The 23,087-nt window shown below is 29.8% G+C and overlaps 6 protein-coding genes across 25 annotated transcripts in view; 3 read left to right on the top strand and 3 right to left on the bottom strand.

The window, feature by feature from the left end:
* Window positions 1-23,087, top strand: part of LOC119676320 (forkhead box protein O-like) — a 297,012-nt gene that overhangs the window by 88,050 nt on the left and 185,875 nt on the right. The gene's annotated exons all lie outside the window — the stretch shown is intronic.
* The window catches only part of LOC119679750 (exonuclease 1-like), a 73,189-nt gene that overhangs the window by 16,818 nt on the left and 33,284 nt on the right, over window positions 1-23,087 (bottom strand). The window lies entirely within an intron of this gene.
* The window catches only part of LOC119679752 (protein phosphatase 1 regulatory subunit 12A-like), a 63,582-nt gene that overhangs the window by 11,419 nt on the left and 29,076 nt on the right, over window positions 1-23,087 (top strand). The window lies entirely within an intron of this gene.
* LOC119679756 (prolyl 3-hydroxylase sudestada1-like) lies at window positions 1,469-8,484 on the bottom strand. 3 transcript variants are annotated; one of them, XM_038092286.1, is made up of 8 exons: window positions 8,276-8,452; window positions 3,768-3,858; window positions 3,563-3,702; window positions 3,305-3,502; window positions 2,741-2,935; window positions 2,201-2,676; window positions 1,997-2,138; window positions 1,469-1,939 (listed from the first exon to the last, which is right to left on the bottom strand). In XM_038092286.1, exons 1-8 carry the CDS (start codon window positions 8,334-8,336, stop codon window positions 1,617-1,619), a joined length of 1,626 nt encoding a protein of 541 aa, XP_037948214.1. In that variant the 5' UTR covers window positions 8,337-8,452; the 3' UTR covers window positions 1,469-1,616. The 3 variants fall into 3 exon arrangements, with proteins under 3 accessions (XP_037948214.1, XP_037948215.1, XP_037948216.1); XM_038092287.1 differs by lacking the exons at window positions 1,469-1,939; window positions 1,997-2,138; window positions 2,201-2,676; ... (2 more) ...; window positions 3,563-3,702; window positions 3,768-3,858 and adding an exon at window positions 5,992-7,631 and having other exon boundaries at window positions 8,276-8,484; XM_038092288.1 differs by lacking the exons at window positions 1,469-1,939; window positions 1,997-2,138; window positions 2,201-2,676; ... (3 more) ...; window positions 3,768-3,858; window positions 8,276-8,452 and adding exons at window positions 5,992-7,631; window positions 7,690-8,006.
* Window positions 4,744-22,879, top strand: LOC119679749 (enolase-phosphatase E1-like). Of its 4 annotated transcripts, none has more exons than XM_038092271.1 (8): window positions 4,744-4,977; window positions 19,398-19,472; window positions 19,563-19,937; window positions 19,994-21,244; window positions 21,322-21,429; window positions 21,824-22,009; window positions 22,072-22,296; window positions 22,368-22,879. In XM_038092271.1, the coding sequence occupies exons 2-8, from the start codon at window positions 19,442-19,444 to the stop codon at window positions 22,814-22,816; spliced, it is 2,625 nt and encodes an 874-aa protein (XP_037948199.1). In that variant the 5' UTR covers window positions 4,744-4,977; window positions 19,398-19,441; the 3' UTR covers window positions 22,817-22,879. The 4 variants fall into 4 exon arrangements, with proteins under 4 accessions (XP_037948199.1, XP_037948198.1, XP_037948197.1 ...); XM_038092270.1 differs by lacking the exon at window positions 4,744-4,977 and adding an exon at window positions 6,159-6,247 and having other exon boundaries at window positions 22,368-22,857; XM_038092269.1 differs by lacking the exon at window positions 4,744-4,977 and adding an exon at window positions 19,121-19,311 and having other exon boundaries at window positions 19,401-19,472.
* LOC119679747 (ankyrin repeat and SAM domain-containing protein 1A-like) lies at window positions 10,181-17,823 on the bottom strand. Of its 9 annotated transcripts, none has more exons than XM_038092261.1 (12): window positions 17,706-17,823; window positions 17,095-17,250; window positions 16,791-17,028; window positions 16,206-16,734; window positions 15,955-16,132; window positions 12,067-12,371; window positions 11,761-12,007; window positions 11,429-11,700; window positions 10,923-11,353; window positions 10,631-10,861; window positions 10,434-10,565; window positions 10,181-10,367 (listed from the first exon to the last, which is right to left on the bottom strand). In XM_038092261.1, exons 2-12 carry the CDS (start codon window positions 17,196-17,198, stop codon window positions 10,233-10,235), a joined length of 2,802 nt encoding a protein of 933 aa, XP_037948189.1. In that variant the 5' UTR covers window positions 17,199-17,250; window positions 17,706-17,823; the 3' UTR covers window positions 10,181-10,232. The 9 variants fall into 9 exon arrangements, with proteins under 9 accessions (XP_037948189.1, XP_037948186.1, XP_037948192.1 ...); XM_038092258.1 differs by having other exon boundaries at window positions 17,095-17,230; XM_038092264.1 differs by having other exon boundaries at window positions 12,073-12,371; window positions 17,095-17,230.

Below are 23,087 nucleotides of genomic sequence, written 5' to 3'. Positions count from 1 at the left end.
TTTTGTTTCTTATTTTCCTTTATTTTTATATGTAAGATTTTTTGCTTTATTATTCCGTATATAATTAATTATATTAAAAATGTTAAACATCACTTTTTAATTAATAAAAGTATATAATTATGGGCGCAAATATCTCTATATAACTCTATTAATATTTGCATGTTTGATTTAATCTCGTGTTAGAAATTTCATTTTTATTGCGAAAACACATATATATAAATCTATATTATAATCGTATATTCTTATTACTTGATATATATATACCTTATATATAACGAGCATGTAACTCAAATTAACGGAATTAACTCTTATGTCCACCTTAAGAAATGTTTATATATATATCATTAAATAAATTAATTAAAATTATATTAATTAAAAAAATTGTTTAATTTTATTCACTTGTTAGTCTTTTTTAATATACTATATACAAAAAAATAACTGAAACCAGTTCAACTGCCCTTCTCTATTGAAATCTGCTAGGTTGGAGTGGCAAAAAGCTGACCTAAGCACAAATAATCAACCGTTGATATACCACGGATGAGATACCGTACGGCATCTCGAGCAGATGCGATTCTCCCCTTAAATAAGTAAAAGGAAACTAAACTGGCGAGTTTACGAGTAGCGGCTTTGTGAAATCCACTATTTTAAACTTGTTTTCATTTGATCAAATTGTGGATTTTTTAACTCACTAATATTACCCTTGGCTAGAACGGAAAAGTAATTAAAAGTACAATGGTAATGGAATGAACTGGCACACAACACAAGCTCGATTGTATGATACCATATAGATGATTGAATGATACCATGGAGTATGGTAGCTGATATTATTATTTATATCGTATTAGTATGGTAGTTAACAGCATGACCAATGAAGACTGGTAGAACATCGATAGCCACAGAACCAATTTTTAGCCTTAGCTTTGAAGAATTCTTTCGATGTGTTCAATGATAGAAAAAGATGGTCCGCAGTGGAAATTTGCAAAAAGACGAAAAACTTTAAAAAGTAACTTGATATTGTAAGGTGACCTTATTCCTGTAATTAAAAGACCTCAGAGAAGTATTGATCATATTGAAAACACAGGTGGACATTACATGAACACTGTGTGTATTATTGCAAGGGTATGTAGGCAATACAGAGTATTTTGTGTTATTGCCCAGCATTTTCAAAAATCCAAATGAGATTGGCTGAGGTTTTAAATTGTCCTCATGCAAATTTATCTACAAATATCAATATAACTATCAAACCTGTTCCATTGTACTGGTCCCATACTTTGAAGGTCGCATATAACATCTGCAGAAAGCTACAAACATTTTTAGAACAGTACCTCAGCATTGTTTTTCACTTAAAGGATATGTAAAGTGATTCGACTGATTCTTGAATAATACCTACCGGCTCTCTTTTAATTCATTAATAGACAAAAACGAATACAATTTATATTTTGTAGTTGACTAAAAACTTAATTTATCATTTATTTTATTTGGTTTGATTTAAAAAAAAATATATATATAAATAACCCGTAGGAGGTGTTGAGTTGGATTTGAAAAGAAATTATACTAAAAATACTTAAAGTTTATACTGTCATAGTCATTAAAAAAAAGATACATCACATCTATTTTCAGTTCTGTTTTTCTTTCTTGGCTCCAAATAACTTTACTATTAATTTACGTAGCATTGAAAACGAAGCTATCACAGGTACCATGATGGGCAGGAAAAGTGGAATGTAAATTGCATATTTTTGTTCGTCCGGGAAATAGAGTTGTGCCAAGAGAGTGGAATCGAAAAAGGCATGCTCCGAAGAGGTGAAAGCAATTTTTGCATATTTGGAGGAGCTGACCAAATCGTTAGCTTCAAGCGCACTTTTGGCCAGTAGAATGTGTTCATATGCGGTATTAATGGATGTACCTACATCATCGTTTATGACTATATAACTAATATTGTCTAGATTAAAAGAAAATAATTTTTATATATTAACAATATCAATAATGATTTATTTACCTAATAACTTAATTAAGCTTTGCAATGTGTTTGTTGCGGTTGTGATATGTGTGATGGTGCTACGCCTAATGTACGACTCATATTCCCAACGACGTGGCGATATTTGCTCAAGTGCAACTGTTTTCACAGATGGTATATTAAACTATAAGTAGAAAATAAATTTAAATAAAATATAAAATAATATATAAATTGTAAACGACGTACCTCGATACTTATGTCTAAAAGTTTATGTAGTTGATGCAACATGATTTGCATTATATCATTGGTGTTCACATAGAACTGCACGGGTTGTTGATTTTCATTGTAAGCTAAGCATGTTTCCTCGGGTGGATTTGCTATGATTATTCCACCCCATTTTTGTGAAATAAATGAGTCTACATTATGCTTCGTAGCTATATTACCATGTCGATTATATATATGAATGGGTGCAATACTACAAGGTGGTATATACACTACCAAATTAATGGGTGATTTATCAGTAATGCCAACACCTAAATTCTTTTCAATTGATGTTATTATATGTGGCAGGGATGTTTCAGATAAAGCATAATGACGTCCAAGTTTGGTAGTATCACGTTTTTGTTTAAGTTCTGCTTCAAATGCTAATTGATATTTCCATTGTGATTTTAATGTAAAATTCGATACACCGGATACGTCTCTTAAAAACGGAGCAAGATATGCTGAAGAGAAATAAAAACAAATAAAGAAAAATTATGACTGATAGTTATAAAAATTTTAGTTTACTTTCAATGGCCATTTGTACATTCCATTTTGCATCCATTATTTCAGGATTGGGATTCAGCACAGACACTATAACATCATACTCAGCTTGAGGCGCTTCAGACTTAGTAGCATAACGCTGATCCGTGGTCAATATTTGTTGAATGCGATGCGTTTGTAATATTAACAAATTAATAACGCTTTTAATTTTATTAGCGCCTAAAATGTTAGATTGTATTATTTTTATAAATATTGATTTAAGAGATTGCAATATATTATAATATGTGGGATTAAAAATTATATTTTTGTTACTGAGAACTTTATAAATTAAAGGTTTGGTTTTAATATTCAATTAATTTGGTTATAAATGTTATAACTTTCAGTTACTTAAGGTACTTGCTGAAATCTGAAATATATAACTCGATAAAAATATTAGTATATTGACGCATTCTCCTCTCCTAACAGCTCTCATTCACCTAACAGTGACTCCAAAAACTGATTTCATAATTGGTTTACAATAAGAACATATAAACCCGATATAAATTTCTACAATTTTGAACTTAATAAAATTGAACTTAATAGAATTACTTGTATCAGTCCTTATTAAAGCGGAGCGTTCATTAGTTAGCAAAACTTCCTCCTCCAATCGTGGCCATTCAATAAAAATGAAATCACCAACTTTTAATTGATGCTGCTTTAATATATAACTTTCCAGACCAGCTGGTGTTTTTGCTTCATTCGCTTTCTCGAATGGTAAAATTTGAACGAATTTAACATCCCACAAGCCTAGTTTGAGAGAAAACAATCAATTATATCAGTATATACTACATTTATATTAAAACTTACTATTATCTGCAAAAGCCTCATTTAATTCACTTATAAGCAAAGATGATCGCTCCTTTTGAAATGTGAATATTCCAATACTCACAGAGGTTTTAATAGGATTTTCACTTAAACCTAAAATATTGTAAGATGGTAGAGACACCCTGAAAATAATATATATGCATGTAATATATATTTATTTATATTATTTTTTTTTTTTAAATTTTACCTATAAACCTCTGTTGTCTTCCACCACATCGGTATGCCAATTAGAATTACCACAATCATAAAAGACATAGATGAGTACATCCGATATTTATCTGTAAATAAAGTGAGATAATTCGTGAGCAAGTACTTCATATAAAGTTAGAATTTTGGTTTTGTTAGAAGTTCATTACCTAAGATCTAGCAATAAAGCAAGAGATTAAAATGTCTACATATCTACATATCATATCTACAAAAATCTTCATCTATCTTTCAATATGTACATAAAAAGGGTGTATGAGCTTGCGATTGTTGTGATTAGAATTGAGATTGGAAGAAGACGAAGCCAGTCACAAGCAAATTGCATACATTTTAATAATCTCTTAAATATAAACATATACTTGTTATGCTTTGAGAACTTGGACCAGTTTGTTTGTTGGCTTGAGTAGAACTGAAGACACTGAAGTGTCCAGCAAAAGCTAACTAAACCGCGTCAGTTTTATGCTGAGCTTTGCATTCTTGTGATAAGTGTGGTGGTATTTGTCGTACCTAAGTTAATTTCTATGTGAGGAATCAGAAGCGCAACATTCATTGCTCATCAAGTAAACAAAGAATGCTGTGTTCAACTTGACTCTGGTGATCATAGCTGAATCAGCATAAACAGTAAGTTAGCTTCAATGTACTTGAAATAGTGTAAACAGGAAGCGTTACTTTGTGTGTAGGACAAATTTCTAAACAAAAACTGTGATATTGGGCTTTGTCTTTTATTTTGTTTAATATAAAGTAAGACAAAACTTGGACTGACAAATATGTGGAATAAATCCACATAACACACTTTCATAATATACTAACATGAAGGTAATGGATTAATAATGGACTTATAATTAACAAAACTGTAATTACAAATTTAGTTTAGTGGGCTTTGCATATTATAACACATTCAATTTTAAAATATTTTTAATCAAATAAACATTTCCTTTTAATCATTTATATACCATTAACTCATAACTCAATTTCATACATTTAGATAGCATCTAGTTTGTGCTTAAATTTGACTATATTCAATTAGTTTAAACATCAGTAGTTTATGAAGGAATAAACATTATTCTCTGTAACTGCAGGAAATAATAAATACTGGTCCTCCATTGAGCGGAATGTTACGTGAAACGTATTTGGAGAGTTTTGTGGTGCCTACGCAGCGATAAACAATAAGCGAGTTATCCACTGGTGTTAAGGTGAGTAGTACTATCATAATCATGTCAGTGGCAAGATAAGTTATCACACCAGCACCAACTGCTTCATTTAAATAATATATTAAATCTAATGTGTTCTCCTCGCACCTAGAACTGTGTAATTCTCATGCGCCCCGCGTTGTATTTTAAAACTATGTTTCTAATACCAAATGAGAGAGTATCGGATCTAGCTCTCTCTGACAACTAAGTATCACTCACCAACTTTCGTCAATGTTTCATTGTTTACGGGAAAGCAAATTAAGTAAATTTTCGCAAGAATAGAGAAACAAACTGGGTACAATAAGGTTAATTCTATATCCTCTTTTACCAATGACTATTCAACCTTTGTAAGAATTTTTATTAATCCAGTATCAACAATTTAGAACTAGTAATTTAGAGTTAATCGTTTTCTCATTTTATAGTAAATTTTGCATATCTTTTTATCCATGGCTTTATCGGCCTCTATTAGAATTTGAATTGGTTCGAAACTGTGTGGAGGGCTATAAGTCTACGTTTATATTCGATCTCACTGATGTTAGCTCCATTCAAAAGGTGTCGACGAATGCATCCAAAAGGGAGGACTCTGCTAGTTGAGATGGTAAAATTTTAACACTTTAACACTTTATATATATGATTTCATTATTGGTGACTTTAAATATCTTGAAATATCATCCAATTTTAACATATGTTTTCTCAGACTGCACTCATACTCAAACTACACTTAAACAGAACGGGTCTGCACACCGTTGTTGTGATTAGGATTATGATTAAAAGAAGTCACAGGCAAACAAGAACAGATCCGATATATTTAACTATTATAAAAACAAACACACACTAACTTAATATATGGACATGAAAACAATTGATTAACAATGGATAAATAATTAACAAAACTGTAATTATAAATTTAGAGTAGTGTGCCTTACAAATATTAACACATTAAAATTCAAAATACTTTTAATCGAATAAACATTAACTTATTTTTAATATTTTATATATTATTTACGTCAACTTAATTTAGTTTACAACAAATGTTTTTTTTATTAAACGTCATAAAAGTTGGTAGTATCTAGTTTGTGCTCAAATTTGACTACATTCAATTAATTTAAACATTAGTAGTTAACGAAAGAGTTAAAGTTATTCTTTGTAACTGCAGGAAATAACAAATACTGGTCCCTTATTAAGCGGAGTATTACGTGAAACGTATTTGGTGAATTTTGTAGTGCCCAGGCAGCGGTAAACAATATTAAGCGAATTATCTACTGGCGTTAAGGTGAGTAGTACACTTTCATCATCACTATCATAGTCATTATTATGCATCGCTTCATCGACTTCTTCGGCGTCAGGCGCAAGATAAGTTATCACACCAGCACCATCTGCTGCATTTAAATAATATATTAAATCTAAAGTGTTCTCTTCGCAAATGGCATTATCGCCTAGAACTGTGTAGTTCCCATGCGTCCAGCGTTGTATTTCAAAATTAAACATTGGAGTTTTAGCATTATCGCCTGCTAAATCCAGATCAGTGTACTTGCGCAACAAAGCAAACATTTCTTTGCTAGAGAATAATTTTATAATGTCGTCTAATGTACTACTTGCTGAGCTTAGCTGTAAGATTTCATAATAACGTGCATTAGCTGGACCCTGACACTGCCAAATAAGTGAATCGTCCGTTTTTAATTGTTTTAAAGCAGCTTCAAATATTTCTTGTTTAAAAAATTCGTACAGACAAATTTCTGAATTGGTTTCGATACGTTCCTGTATCTTGGCACAAGTGTCAGGTGTAATGTACACTTCATTTACAATTTCGGCTACATTCACTTGAACATCTTCTGGTACTTTAAATATTATATCATTTAATGGTCGCAAGGAGTTTGCTATAAGTTCATCGTTCGACGTGCCATGAAACCAACCATTGATTGTCAAACGCGGATAATCAAAATTAGTTACTTCGCCGACTTGATGAAATGAACGCGAACCAACTTTGAAAAACGCAAATTGATTATTCTTTGGCGAAATTTTTCGATTAACAGGAAATTGTGGAAAAAAACTTTCATCGCTGTTAAAAATTTCTAAACAGCCTCCTTGTTCTTCGGTCCATTCCTCAGCATTAGTCCAAGGAGAAAGGTAATATATAAAAGCAATTTGACGATCTTTTAATAGATCATCATGAACCAGCAAAAAATCACCACAGGTGTACATTGAACAGGATGCCGATACATAATCCAATTTTAGATTAGTTACCTTCTCCAACCAGGGACGTACATTACGACGTAACATATATAAAAAATTTGTTAAATATTTACATTCTGACATGTTCGAGAGGTCGGTGCTTTGATAAAATTCATATAAGTCCATCTGTTTTCTTGACCAGTGTACTTTGTGTACCATTTCATCAACTAATTTCCTGCAACTATTTTTATCCTGCAATAGCTTTGGCATAAGACATATTTGAAATGGTTTAAAATATACTTCCGCATCACTCTTATCGTGTTTGTAATCATTTTCCTGATTTGAGTTCCAAACTGTTGTCAACATATTTGTAAAATCCTTCGTCGCATAGTGTGGATTAAGACTTAAATCTAAATCGTTGTTAGTTGTTATGTGTACTTTAGGTTTTTTGTTGGATGGTTCGCTTGTATCAGATGCAGGAGTATCTGAAAGAATGAAAAACACTTTATTTTTACAAAAACATATAATAACAGTAGGTTATACCTTAGAACGTATCTAGAAAGGAATCAGCTACTTGCGTTTATCTTGAGTATTTAAATGTATTAAGCACACTTGCACATATAAACAATTTTAACAAATCACTATTACTTTTCACAGTTTTTTTCTTTATTGGAATAGTTCCTTGTGTGATGAAATCGAAGTTAAACAAACCCAATGTAAGACTGACTGCCTTCACAAAAAGCAGCTCCGTAATATATTGCAATATTTGATATACGTAAAATATATTGTAATGCTGCCTTTAGAAAGCAGCTAGTGGTATTAACGTCTTTAACGAATATAAAATTGGTATTATAATACTAAAGTGTGCTAATAAATTACATGTACTGAAAGCTGTTATCAGAGCTGGTAATTGTAGAGTAAATATAATATTGATAAAGCACGGCTATGTGCCTATAAAGCAGTCGCAAAATGTGTTACAGATCTTAAGTTTTTTTTTTTATTTAATTGTAAAAAAAAACTATTCAAATACTTAAATGCAACTTTTCTTAATTTTTATTTAAATTTTTAATTAAATTAAATTCTGCAATTTGAAACTCAATGTGATAGTTTCATTATAAACTACACTTACCCTCTTCAATATCGGCATCATCGTATTCTTTTGTCACACTTTTCCTTTTTACTTCATCCATTTGTTCAAAAATATTATTATATTCAAGGAAATAAGTTGAATTTGATATGAAAACCTTTTACTTCATAAAACAATGTAAACCTTTAATAAACATGCAAAAGCCGAATTGTCAAAAAAATTGCGTGATAACAATATCGGTAAGGCAGTTCGTAATGTGTTCGGGAAAAGTGTCATTAATTTGTAATAAAATAAAATATAATAGCAATACATGTATATTATATAAAAAATCAAAAATAAATTATAATTTCTTTAATTAATAGTTTAGTTAATTGTAATTTGCGTATTTGTACTACTTTAAATTGCACTCAAGTACTTACATAAAATGAATGAATAACCGTATGTCCTACGGTTATTAAACCGGTAAAATATTTTGTCATAAACTTAGTGTTCGCATAGTGTAAATCATGCATTTATACAATTAAAGTCACACTTGATAATTGGACATGTAGAAGCATCTATAATATAGGACGTGTGCGAGTTAGGCTAAGTTGATGCTAAACCAAATGGGAGATTTTTAGAGATTTTTTGCACTGCAAACACATCACTACATTATCGGCACAACTTAGAATTTCCCTCATTTAGAACACAACTTAGCCTAACTCGCATACGTCCTATATTTGAAAATTCTAATAGTTATGGTAGCTTGGCTACAGTATCACAACTGACCATTATTTGTGCTTTAGTGTAAAAGGTTTGTGCTTCAATCTTTTCTATGGTAGATAATATAAATAATATGTAAGTAGTATAGCGACTTCAAACACCATAATCCTTCGTGGACTGTTTAATTACATAGAAATGTAAAGACAATCTCAAATACTGAGATATTCATGCATTTCTACGAGCCGCAGCATTATTAATGATAAAGCTGATTTAGACATATGTATGTATGTCACTAATTTACGATAGAATAAAATTGAAGATTAAGTAAACATCAATAAAACAGAATTCTTGAATTCGTTAAGTTAAGAACCTTGTTCTTCCATTTGGCAATAAATATGCATTTTTTCTCAGTAAAATGTTGTCCACACTGTTATTAAATTCCTTAACGAACATATTGATCTGTGTATAGTATATAAAAATTGGTTAATGCGATGCGACAGATAATTCTCTTTATCTAAAAAAGAAAAAATGTAAATGCCAGTCACATTCTCAGTTATGCTTGAACGCTCAGCTCCTGGCCACTGAAACAAAAGTTTTTGTTTGTTGAAATTTCCCTTTTAAATATATTCTGCTGCATTCTGATGCACTATATCTACTATTGCTAAGCTATCATACTAGCTTGGCTACCATACTATCTACTATGGCGTAAATTGAGGTAAAGAAAATTGAAATTTCCTAGGGATTTTTTGCACTGCACTTATGTAAATATTTATTTATTGCAATTATTTATTATTTTTGGTTAAAAGTTTTCAAATTTATTTATTTATTTATTAAACATCTTATAAAATTTGCACAATGGTAACACCTAATTTGCCTAATTTCTATTTAATTTACCCTACTCGAAATTCGTGTAAATACCAACATTTGCTGCCATACCGAGCTAATTTACTATTTCCCTCAATTTATCAAATCTACTAAAATCCATAAAAATACATAAAATCCATAGACGTACCCAGGCAATCGGAACCGTTTTTTTTTTACTTTATTCTTATATTAAAAAAAACAATAAATAATATTTTATAAATTATTTTATTTATTATTTATTAGCTGCACGTAGTTAATCAGATAAATTAAAATTCTAATAATGCTAGGCAAGTGGTAACAACATTTACTCTTACAAAATTTAATAACTTTAATACAAGTAAAAATAATGGCAAAAAGACTAGCAAAAAATACATTATTGGGTAAAAAAAATACATTATCGGATAATTAAATGCTTAATACAATAATTGAAAAATTACTCATTTTCTATAAAAACACTATCAGAACTTTTAAATCCATTATCAGGGGAGATGCTATCTCTTTTCATAGCAAGTTGATAGGCAACCTCAAATGCTTGACCTAAAGTCAAAATTATTTCTGATGCCAATTCCTGCAATAAAAATGATTAATTCAACACTAAGTACTTTTAAGAAAGTTCAACACTCAATATACTCACCAAATTGTCTACCATAAAAACATGACAATAATGTATGTCGTCTTCTTTGGTTATATATGCAAAATACCGCAGATCTTCCGAATCTTGGCAGACACAATTAATATTTTCAATATCATGCAAACAAATAGTGTTCTAAAAGAATATAAAATAAAATAATTTATAACTATTTATTAATAATTTAATTTATTTATAACAACCTTATTAACATTATCCATAAATTTTACGCCCATATGTGATATGGCGATTCCAACTTCTAAACGTGTCTGTTGATGGTTTGTCTTCACATACTTCGTGGTTGTATTACAATCTTGTAATAAATTCACCTCTAAGTCATTGCCGACCATATTTTCATTTCGTTTCAGCTTCTGTATTGACTTACGTGTAGAAACCGTGCCTTGCAGTACCTTGATAAGCGTAGAACCGAGATACTGAAAAAGTTAAAGATTGGTAAATTTTATAGAAATGAAATTCTTTGTCACTTAAACTTACATAAACGTTATACAAAATTTGTCCATAAATTAATGTATTTGGAGAATGGCACCAATTGGTTGATAAATTACTAGAGATACCTAAAGCCAGATCAGAGGGTTTACGCATTTTAAATTCATTTTGCGTCACTGACTTTGCAGGCAATACGTCTTTTAAGTTTAATGTATTTTTTTCAGTATTCTTTTCATTAGCATTGAACACCTCCATACCGATGGATTCGAAAATTGTATTAATCTCTTCCCACTCTTTGGATTCATTTAAATTTTCAATTGGCGGTGTAGATTTTTGTGTAACAAAATTTCGCTTTGCTGGTACGGGTTTCATAAGAGAACGTACTAGGCTGGGTGAACGTAAAACACTTGAACGTCGATCTAATATGCTATATTCAACTTCATCCATATGTAGATTAAGTGTAGACCCTTTAAAAAGACCTGTTAAAAAGATTTTATATATAGTTTATTTATTAATAATAGGCTTGTTACTGGCATATATTATTTGATACTCACCAGCAAATGGCACTTCACTTATAAACTCCTCCAAGCAGTCGGAAGCACGTAAGCTGTGCGACTCCCCCGATTCTGCTGCAGATTCGGGGTTATCGTTATCGATACTCTCATTTATTCTTAATTTTATAGATGCACGTTGCATATCCATATTACGCGGATGTATAAATTCATGTATAGTAGATTCTGCTTCAGCAACTGTTGGCGGTGGAAATTCTGGAGTTGGCGAATGTGCTTTATTGTTGTTAGCATCGTAAATCTTGCTTTTTAGCTTACTAAATATAGAAATCGATTTTTACTTCAGTATTATGAGTGATATTTTTTTAATAACTTACAAATCTCTTTCAGCTTTGTTAGAATTGACTACAGAGTTAATATTTGCATAATCCCCATATTCAGCAGATTTTTTATATTCGAAATTACGTGGACTAGGAAAAGGTTTTTTCAATTTTGGTTTATTAATAATTGCTTGCTTTGCTTCTACATTTAATGTTGATGAATTGTTAGCAGATTTAGTATCGGGTGCTGACATTACAACATATTCATCCACGCAACGACCTCTCCTCCGGTTTGGTATATTGTCTAACAAAATTTGGTTGTATTGTTTACATAATTAATGACTATTAAAGTGTACTATATACCCATACTATTCGCACTGCCTGAACTTGAATAACCTCCTGACTTAGCCAAACATATCTGCTCATAAGACTTTGGAACAAACTTCTTTCTGGTTATTGTAGGTTTAATCGGACTATTGTCTAAACTATTATTTAACAAATTATTAAGAGATGCATTTTTTTTAGGTGGAAGCGGAGGATTTCCAAGCGTTGTTAGGTCGTTTGCAGACTTTTGTAATATCGGTTTCATTTTTAAATAATGTGGCTTTTTATTAGATGATATTTTTTCTAATGAACTCATGGAACATGAGAGACCATTTGATTTAGTGCTAAAAAAAAGGATGCATTTAAATCATTTAAGCTTTTTTTCAATATATGGGTAAAAATATATGGGTATTTTCAAGGTTTCGCGCATATATATAAAAGCAACACGATCAATCTCAGTTCATGGTTAATGAAAGCAAGCATTATATACATAATGTACAAAATCCAGATGTTATGCTTACATTTAAGAATATATACATATGCGATTAGTCCTATGATCTCTTTGGCATACTTTTAATGATCTCTAACAAATTAAGAATTCATAATATCATAACCCTATAAATTTAAAAATATGCTCCGTTTCCAGGTTTCAAATTAATACAGATTATGAGTAAATCAATGAAATATTGAAATTGAAATTAAATATTTATTTATAACTATAACTTGATCTTAAAATTTTTATCCAAAAACATATTTGGCAAATACTTCAGAAGGATGTAGCCGTTCCATAGATGATAATGGTAATCTAATTTAAATTTTCCATTGTTTAAACTCATAGGATTTCTTGTAGTATAATCTAATTGATTTACACTTTGCACACAAAATAAAAATTATTCACTAAAACCACATCAAGAAAATTGATACATAGAATCGAATACGATATCTAAAGATTAAACACAAAATCAATTAATTCTTATGCTCAACGACAGTGTAGTTAAAATTCTTTTAGATTTCTGGATAAAACAAATAAGACAAGAAAATTTGAACACTGATATAAAGAGAGGAAAGTACGGGTGTTATGGGATATATAACGCGAACATTACTATAAGATATACCATGCAGCACTAGAGTAAAACTTGCAATGGAATAGAACAAGACTGTCTGACATATCAGAAAAACAACAATGGAGATAAACTGTAATTCGAATGACACCCAGCTTATACACTATATCTATATATGTTGAAAAAGATATATCTACCGTCGGATAAAATATCATACTGCAACTGATTAAATATATAGATTGATAGAAAATATATTGTAGATTGTATTGAATTTCACATATAGAGTGGTCTTTTTGACTACTGCAGTTGATCATTTCGAATCTAACAAGATTTAAATCCATTTAGATTTATCCAGAATTTACTATTGTGACTAAATAATAGGCATTGTTTTTGACTATTATAGTTGATCATTTTAGAATATAATTATATTCAAATCTTAATAGATTTCAGTTTCTAATTCTTCCGACATTCATTGTTTTAAGCCTCGCAATTTTTAAGCTATTGCGAATATTAATAATTTAGTTATGAAAGAATATAATCAACTATTATGTTCCAATAAAATTGAAACTAAGGAAATTTATCAGTAAGTAGTGCTCAAACTCGCTGATTCACCACTCCCTGTGTATATTATACTAATAAAGTAGCAAGTTATCTTATAATATGATTTAAGGACATGGGCACAGTGCTATTTATTTCAACCATTAATTTTCATAATATTCAGATATTATTACAATTTTATTTTCTAGTATTTTTCCTTAACATCTGAAAGGGATCCGGACGATAATTACCTCTTATTGAATTTCAATTAAGCAATTACAGAAAAGTAGGACGAGTATCTCGAGTTGAAAAAACTGTTTTGAGGCAGATGAAATGGTCGTATAAATTATTTTTCTTTCTTCATTATAACTTATAAACATTATATACCAGATATCCCAGTTATTATTTTGGATAGAAAAACTGTTCTAATACAATTGAAATCAGAATTTTTTTCTTCCTCTCCTTCATTATTAATTTTTACAATCGTTTTTAATATCCCTAAGTTATATACTCTCTCTCTCTCTCTCTCTATCTATCTCTTTCTCTTAATTTGTTCAAACTTTCTTCAAAAGCATTTCCTATCCATATTTAGTGGTTTATTGTATTTATTGGTTAAGGTAGTCCTCTACATATATACACTAACTTATCTATGACTTCGATTCTTTATGATGAAAAGCAGGAACGTATCAAGGACTACATGCCACCCTCTTTGAATCGAATGGATATATCTATATATTTTTAATACATCATGCCATGACTTAATTGCAAAAAAAAACATAGTCGATTTAGATAAAGTAAAACTCCCTGAAAGTAAATTTTTGCTGCAGGTCTGACGACACGATTCCTTAACGTTTTCGCGTAGAAATTTATGAATTCTTCTTCATTCCGCTAGAAGTCATCCGTAACATATATCAATTAGCACCCAATTGAAGTTATTAATTAATTGGCTACATTTTTCTCTACATTCATACCAATTTAAATTAATGTATCTATCCTAAATATATATATGACCTCTTAATACTGCTAAAATTTAATGTATCCGTATCCGTAATGGGAGATTTTTTGGGATATTTTGCACTGCACACATTTAGCCATTTATCAACACGCACGACACATCACTACATTATAAGCACAACTAAGAATTTCCCTCATTTAGAACGCAACTTAGGACGTGTGCGAGTTAGGCTAAGTTGATGCTAAACCAAATGGGAGATTTTTTGGGATTTTTTGCACTGCACACATTTAGCCATTTATCAACACGTATCGACACATCACTACATTGTCGACACAACTTAGAATTTCCCTCATTTAGAACGCAACTTAGCCTAACTCGCACACGACCTTAGTCTAACTCGCACACGACCTATATAGCTTTTCGTTTTAGCTTGCTACGCCAACAAAATATGGTAGGATTGCCATTACGGCTACAACAACAATTGTAACACAGTCTGCAGTTTTAGTTCCTCAGATTTTAGAAATGTTCTGCAGATTTTTTATATATACTATACAATATAGTTGCATTATTTATCAAGATAATATAATAATATCAAATGAGTTTAGTCAAATGAAAAAAGCATAGCGGGATGAGAGGTCGATGCAGATTTTAATTAAGTTTTATTTAACACATGAGTACCAGATCGAGCTTGATATTTATGGATCCAATTTTAATTATAAATATTTTTCAAAAGCTAACAAATCCAATTGTGTGTTGCGCAAATGCAAAGCAAGCAAATATGAAATTTGATATTTATATAAATATTTTTTTTTTATTATACCGATTTGTTGTGTTTAATGGAACATGAGTGTCGATATATGTAAGCGTATGAAGTACTGAAAACGAAAGAGTGGTTTGGTGGTTCATTGTTAGTGATATATGAGCTAATGGCATTTCCTAAACAGTTGTTATATTAGACAAATACAGTGAGAGAATATAATTAATAGGTTTACATATAATTTTTTTTCTTTCGACGTAGAATGTTAGTACAACACAAAGTAATATCTAAACATTTAATTACAATATTTAAAAATATATTTTAATATTAATGACAGTAAGTAAAACAGTTATTTATATATATACATACATATATGTTGTTTATAAATAAACAAATAAATTATATCACAGTATAAACAGGTACAAAGATATTTTCTTAGTCAGTTAATGCAGGAAGTGTTTAAAATGTATAACTTTTAAAACATCGAGAGATAACAAAGATATGATGTAAATGTGTTTTTGATGTGTTTTACATGTACATTTAATAATGTATGTAGTAAAATGTAGGTGTGTGATGTTACTTGAAGTTCTGCACATTTAAAGCATATATTCTCTTACGTTTTTCCAACTAAAATATTTGTTGTTAAAAATTTACTATTGCCATTACTGTTCGCAATATTAGAGTTCTTCTCGTACAAAGTTCTTGGCATTGTATGGGATTTATCCCGCATTGAATCATCACTTTGGTTCAAATTATTATTGTTTTCATTTTCAATTGTGCGTTTCTTACAAAAATCTAAAACAAATTTTAAGTAGTTAGCCGATATAAATAACTTTATAATTGAGAATAAATTATATATATAACAAACCTTGTATGGCAGTAACAATTTCGTAAGTAACATGTGGTGGATAAACTTTTAATAAATCCAATGCTGTACGTCCATTCCCATCCTTTGCATTTGGGTCTATACCTGCCTTCAGTAGAGTTAAAACAACAGACTTTTTACCACATAGCGCAGCTTCATGCAAAGCTGTGCCGGCATGAGTTAACAAATTCACATCAACACCAGCTGTTAAAAGTGTCTCCACGACTTTTTTATGGCCATTTCGACTAGCAAGATGTAAACATGTATGTGTGAATGTAAGTTTCGTAGGTGTGTTGGCAGCAGATATCTCTATATTTTTAGCACAATTTTTATAGGGATCAATTAATTCAGGATGCATACGCAAAAGTATTTGTACGGCTTGCAAACGTCCAAACTGTGCAGCAAGATCGAGTGGTGTTTGAAAACTATTATTCCTTATAGTCGGATCGGCACCATATGAAATTAATATTGATAAGACAGCATTGTGTCCATGTTGTGCAGCACAATGTAGTGGCGTTTCATTATCTATTGTCTATATAAATAAAATAGTTAAAATTATGATTTTATAGTAAATCGTGTAAAACATACTTGTGCATTGGGATTTGCAGGTTTATTTGTGTGCATTAATAATATTTTGACAATATCATGGTGGCCAGCCCAAGCGGCAAGGTACAAAGGAGTGGACCCACGTATATCAGGTACATCTGGTATTACATCATATGCCAATAATAAAACAACTATATTACTATGTCCATTTAAACAAGCGTGATGCAATGCGGTATATCCATTAACATCTTGAGCATTTACACTAGGACCGCGTCTGAAACTATAACAATTAAAAAAAATAATATTATTTATATATAAATATATTATTTTAATATTCACAATTTACCTTGATAAAGGACCTGTGCGTTTGCGCAAACTATCCAAAATTTTTCCTACCAATGAAATGTTCCCATTACGCGATGCTTCCAGTAAATCATGATCTTTGCCCATATTGCGCGCACTTGCTACTAGACAATTTCAACCTGTAAAATATTTGTGTAACCTATTTATTTTAATGTTTTGATTAAAAACAAATAAAAAATTATATTTAAAAACAAATTAGTAAGTATATTTAAAAACAAAATTTACAAATTAATTTTTACAGATATTTTTAAAAGCATGCCCTTAATTTTACACAATTTGTAAATTTACTATGTGCGCCTGTAATTTCGGCTATGATCTAATTCTGTATTTTTTTTTTTTTTGCATACCAAATATTGCAAATTAACCTGCCACACAAGAAACATGGAATCAGCTGTTTTTAATGTTTTTGTTTAATTTAAAAATATTCTCTTCAAAATTAAAAATATACTTTTAAAATGTTCAAAAAAAAAAAACTCAAGAATTTGTTTACATTTAAGCCTCCAAATTCAAGGTTTTTTAACTTTATGGATAACTAATGTTATTTATTTTTTAATAGAATTTAAATTTTTTTTAATTTTAAATTAATATACTAACCTTAACAAATTATTAACAAACACTACATATTTTATTAAAATTATATTGCTTTTAATTAATTGCTATTAACCTCCCCACACAATCTCTCTGCAATGACTATTGCACTGCTCTCAAAAAAATTTCAATGAGCAATGCAAAATGTAAATAAAACTACCTTATCGACATATTCACATTAACAGCTGTCAAAATGTATTGTGGGTATTCAGTGAAATCTTTAAATTCAATTAATATGAATTCATAATTTTGTTGCTCACACAACAACAATTGAGCATGCTAAATTCGTGCTAAATATATAAAACGTTTAAATTTGTGACTTGAACAAATTAACATGCCAAAATAAGGTGGATTTTCTATATTATTAAATAGAAATTATCGAACTAGCTGTTGTCTAATTAACATGCAGATTAGCTCAGGTTGGAGTTACAGATTCTTACACTAAAAAATATATCATTTTGTTTACGTATTGTTTTTTCAGTTTAGTGTTTTACAAATAGAGTAGGATAGCAAAGTAGGATAGCGTCTCATTGCTGCAAACAATCTGAAATCATATGCACTCACCAAATATTTGTTAATACAACCAAATATTTGTTATATAATTTTAAATTAAAAACATTTTTCTTCGCAACGACAAACAATTTAATTTTTTTGTAGTCTAGTATTTATATAATACATTTTATTAAGTTTATTTACTTTAGTTTTTGTAAGTCAAATAATCATAACATTAGAATTAAGTGGAAATTTTCGAAATTTTGTACGAAAGAACATTTGAACAGAAAATACGAATATATTTTCAAAAAGAATTTTGTAAGCCTTAGTAATTTTTATTTAGCATGCTACTTCTAAACTGCTACAATGTTGGTGTTTAAATCTTAAATAGAGAAATTGTGATCACGTTTTTTATAGGCAAGTTGTAGCGTTTTTGGCGCAATTTCAAAAATGCACATATACTAAAATAATAAGTCAAAAAGTAAATTAAAATATGTACAAATAAAGGACAACTGATTCGACAATTCGAATTTAATAATACATAAAGCAAATTACCTTTTTGTGTGGTATATTAAGTATGATATAGACGATGCTACATGTATACAAACCAAGTATGCCGTGCTACCAAATCGCACTGGGTATTTTCAAGTGTGCATACCAAATTTCGATCTGCAGGCATATATGCGATAATATTACACTTTGTTTCAAAGTGTATAGCAAAGCGCATACTTGGTCTGTATACTTGTGAATACATTTAGCATCCTCTATATCATGCTTTAGTATGCTTAGGTATCAAATTTTGTTATATATAGAATATTTTACTATAAATTTTAAAACTACAATAGTTTAATATAATTCTAAATGTATTTAGAAATTGTACTAATGTTAAAAGTTAAGTAAAGATTGTTATAATTATTAATTAAATTTCTGAATCTAAATGGTTTATTTAAATTCAAAATGCAACCATGTGTGTTTGAGATATGTCAAAATTTAAAAATAATGGCAGTTGTAGGGTCAAAAACATAGCAGCGTTGTACTTTGTATGTTTTAACCGGATCGGTCGCCATAACTGTTGTCGATAAGTTAAAAATTAATTTTATTGTTAAGAAAATGGGTTCTGGTACGTTAAAATATATATGAAAAAAATGCTAATACTGTGTTGTTTAATAAAAAGTGTTAAATGTTATAAATTCTATTTAATTTTAGCAGGTAAACGCAATTCTGCGAAGAGACGCCACAAGTCTGTCAATATGCAAGCAACCTCTAATGAAAATAATGAAAGTAAGAATAAAAAAAATGTAGCAAATATAGTTTTGAGTTTTATAAAAATAAATAAACTGTTTTAAATAATGATATTTTTATAATCATTAGGTGAACGCAAATCATCTAGAAGGCGTAAAACAGTACTTAACGTCCAAGATGTAGGCGGGTCGAATGAGGTTGCAGAAAATGTGTCGGATGAAATTAACTTGAAATTGTCTACTTTAAAGAAACTACAAAACTCAGTTAAAAATACACCATCAGTACGACGAAGTACTCGAGCAGCATCAAAAATAACTTCGGAATTTGTGGAGACTGCAACTCCTTCATCGAGCATTGCTAAAATGAATGAAATACTGGAGAATTCCGATATGAAAAACATATCAAGGAGCGGACGTAAAACAATTTCGAGAAAATTAGATTATAGCGAGATAATTGCAAGTAAAGGATTAAGAAATAAACTGAACTTTGAAACAAATAATGAAGGTAAGTAACTAGTTAACGTTTTAATTTTTTATTTTTTAATTTGAAAATCGTACTAGTTAAAGCAGATGCTGATAATGGTGAAGACAAAGATGATGTGAATGATAATGCAACAAATAAAGAGAATAACGTTCAAAGTTCTAAAACAAACATCACTGAATTATTACCACAAATTTCTACTAATGAAACGAAGATTAAAAATATACGTAAGAATTCTATGCCTGCCAAGGTTCTTACACCGTCGGGCACTGTAAATGAGGAACTCACTTTGCATAAAGAAAATGCTGGTATTGAAGAGAGTCTCGCTGCCGTAACTAATGAAAAGGTAAAGGGCTCTGGTAGAAAGTCAACAGTACGCAGTAGTGTTACACCTTTGGTTTCTAAATCTAATAAAAAAAATAATAAAAAAGTTAAGAAAAATACTAAAAAAAATTCAGAGTTAAATTTGAAAATGGCAAATTTATCAATGGAAACCAATACAGACTCTGATAGTCATACAGATAATAACGATAATGTTGAGGTTATTAACAAATCTAGCAACAAGGTATCAAATGATGCAAAACAAGAATCAACTGAAAATGTACAGAAGCAATATATTAAGCATATATCAGCTGATGATGAATTTGAAAATTTAGACACTTTGCCAAAAGTGATCAATGAAAATTCATCAGAGAATACTAAAGAAAATGAATTAAACGTTACCATTGATAAGATTGATAATTCAATTGGCAAGTCTGTTTTAATAGCAAAAACAGAGTCCAATAGTGTGGAGACATTCGATCTTATAGATGATGAAGATATAAATTTTATTCCACTGCTAGTAATATCAGATGATGAGGACTCTATACACACGCCTGTTAAGAATACTTCAATTACTTCAGTTAATAAAAATATTACATTAAATGAAAGCCCTTCTAATGAAAACAAGGATTTGGCCATTCCACTTGATACTGTAACAGAAACGCCAACATTATTAGAAACTCCAAAGGCTAAACTCAGAAACGACTATAATCCACACCCTACCCCATATTCTAAAAGTTATTTACTACTTGAAAAATCTGTTGATAAAAAGCAAGTAAAATCTGAAGGCAAGGAATTGGTCAACTCTGCTATAGAAGAGGTAGAATGCACTCCAAAATCTACAAAAACTTATATTTCAGCAAAGAAGAAAAAGATTTTGAAAGCTAAGGCTGTTACATTTAACAGCGCTGATAATAGAATAACGAAAATTGCTGACATTGATGAAATCATTAATAAAAGCGTTAAAAAACAGGATGCAGATCAGCAGGTTTTGTTGAAAAATGAAAGTCGTAAGTTGTTTTTTTTCCGTTTTAATTTTTTTAATTTAATTTTTTAATTTAATTTGATTTAATTTCTTTTTCTATAGATGTTAATATTAAACGTCGAAAGCGTTCCTTTGATGAGATGAAACAAACATCTATTAACAATGATAATGATGAGTCAAAACCAACTCCAAATAAAATTTCTAAGCCAGGTTGGTATATATGAAATAACATGCAAGTTAGTGTATATGTAGATATGTATATATTTATTATTATGTTGAAGCTGTTTTAAGCTAGTGCACTTAAGCAATTATACTCTTTTTTTAACTCGGGGTTTCTTCAAAAACCCTCTCTACACCTTAACTAGATTATTGTTTATCACTTCATCAGACTAAGCAATAATGGACCTCAGATCTGCATACCTCCCCGAGGAGGTATATACACAGTGTATATAAAAAGTATATATACTGTACAATTATTTAAATATATTCATGTATTCATTTTTTTTTCTTTAAAAAAAAATTGATAAAATATATAACATTTATATCAAATATTCATATTTCAAGTTACTTTAACTCTACTTTTATAATTTATTTAATTTTATAGATATTGATACTGCATCGAGCACACGTTCTACTCCTCAAAAAATTATGCAAAAAGCTACAAAATTGCCAAATTTTGCTGCAATACATCAAAAGCAGTTTAATAAAATGGAAAACCTTACTGAATACGTAACACGGAAAACGGAGAGAGCAAAGAACTTGATAAATTCTGGTGTCAAAACATTACCTTGTAAGAATATTTTATACATTAACATAATATATTTATTTAATATATTATTTTTTCTTTTCTAGCTGCATCGAAAGTTGCACCCTTTAAATTTAATGGAAATGCACAAGCTGGTGTTCCGTCAAAGGCTTTGAAATCAATAAATTTTTATGGCAAAACTACTACACCAGGTAAAACCGAACCAAAAGCAGAAGATAAAACAAATATTTTGTTACCTACAGATTTTCCAAAATCAACTGATCGTAGTCAATTAAGAGGCATAAATAGCTCCTCAAAAAAATTACTACCCAGTGAGTACATACTGAAATTAATTTTTGTTATTTTTAACATTTTCTTTAAAAATACTTTCTCACAATTTTAGTTGTACGTAAGGTAGAACATGTTCCTGCAAAGCCAAAAGCAGCAAAAAAGATTGATTTAAATGAACCCGTTAAAACCATTTCAGAGAATAAACCAGATGAGGAGCAAAATCTACTTGCTCGCTTACCTAATCCAAGATTAGGTATTATGAAACAACAGATGACAGCTAACAAAAGTGTAACAGAGTTAAAATCTTTAAAGCCTGTAGCACAAATTACGCCCTTAAAACCATCAAACAATACAAAAACTTCACGTCCTCGAGAAGAGTCACATATAAGTGCTATTGATAAAGCAACTTTGCGTCGTGAAAGACATATGAACATGTATAAGGGTCGTGTCGGTGGTGCTCATAAATCGAATTCGGCTAAGGATGCGGAAATTATTCGTGGAGTTCGTTCCAATAGAAGATTTGAACTTCAAATGCAATACCGCAATCAAATAAAGGATTAAACATTGTTTTTGATTCTTATAAAATACTTATATCTATATATATTTCTTATTTTAATATTAACCCTTCCATTGTTTAAAATTTTTTATATTTTTTTACTTTACTTTTTTTATTTTATTGACTTTAATTATCACATTGTTTCCAATATATAAATTAACCCAGTGTTATTGGAATTCTAATATTTTTGACTATTGTTTCTGTATATAATGTTAAAAATTTTGTAAGAGAAGGGTAAACATTTTTGAATATAATAAAACAGTTATTTAAATACGA

This window comes from Teleopsis dalmanni, chromosome 2 (assembly GCF_002237135.1).
Source record: "Teleopsis dalmanni isolate 2A chromosome 2, ASM223713v2, whole genome shotgun sequence".
NCBI classification, from domain to species: Eukaryota; Metazoa; Arthropoda; class Insecta; order Diptera; family Diopsidae; genus Teleopsis; species Teleopsis dalmanni.
Note: the sequence above shows the minus strand (reverse complement) of the source record. Positions and strands in the feature narration are given on the sequence as shown.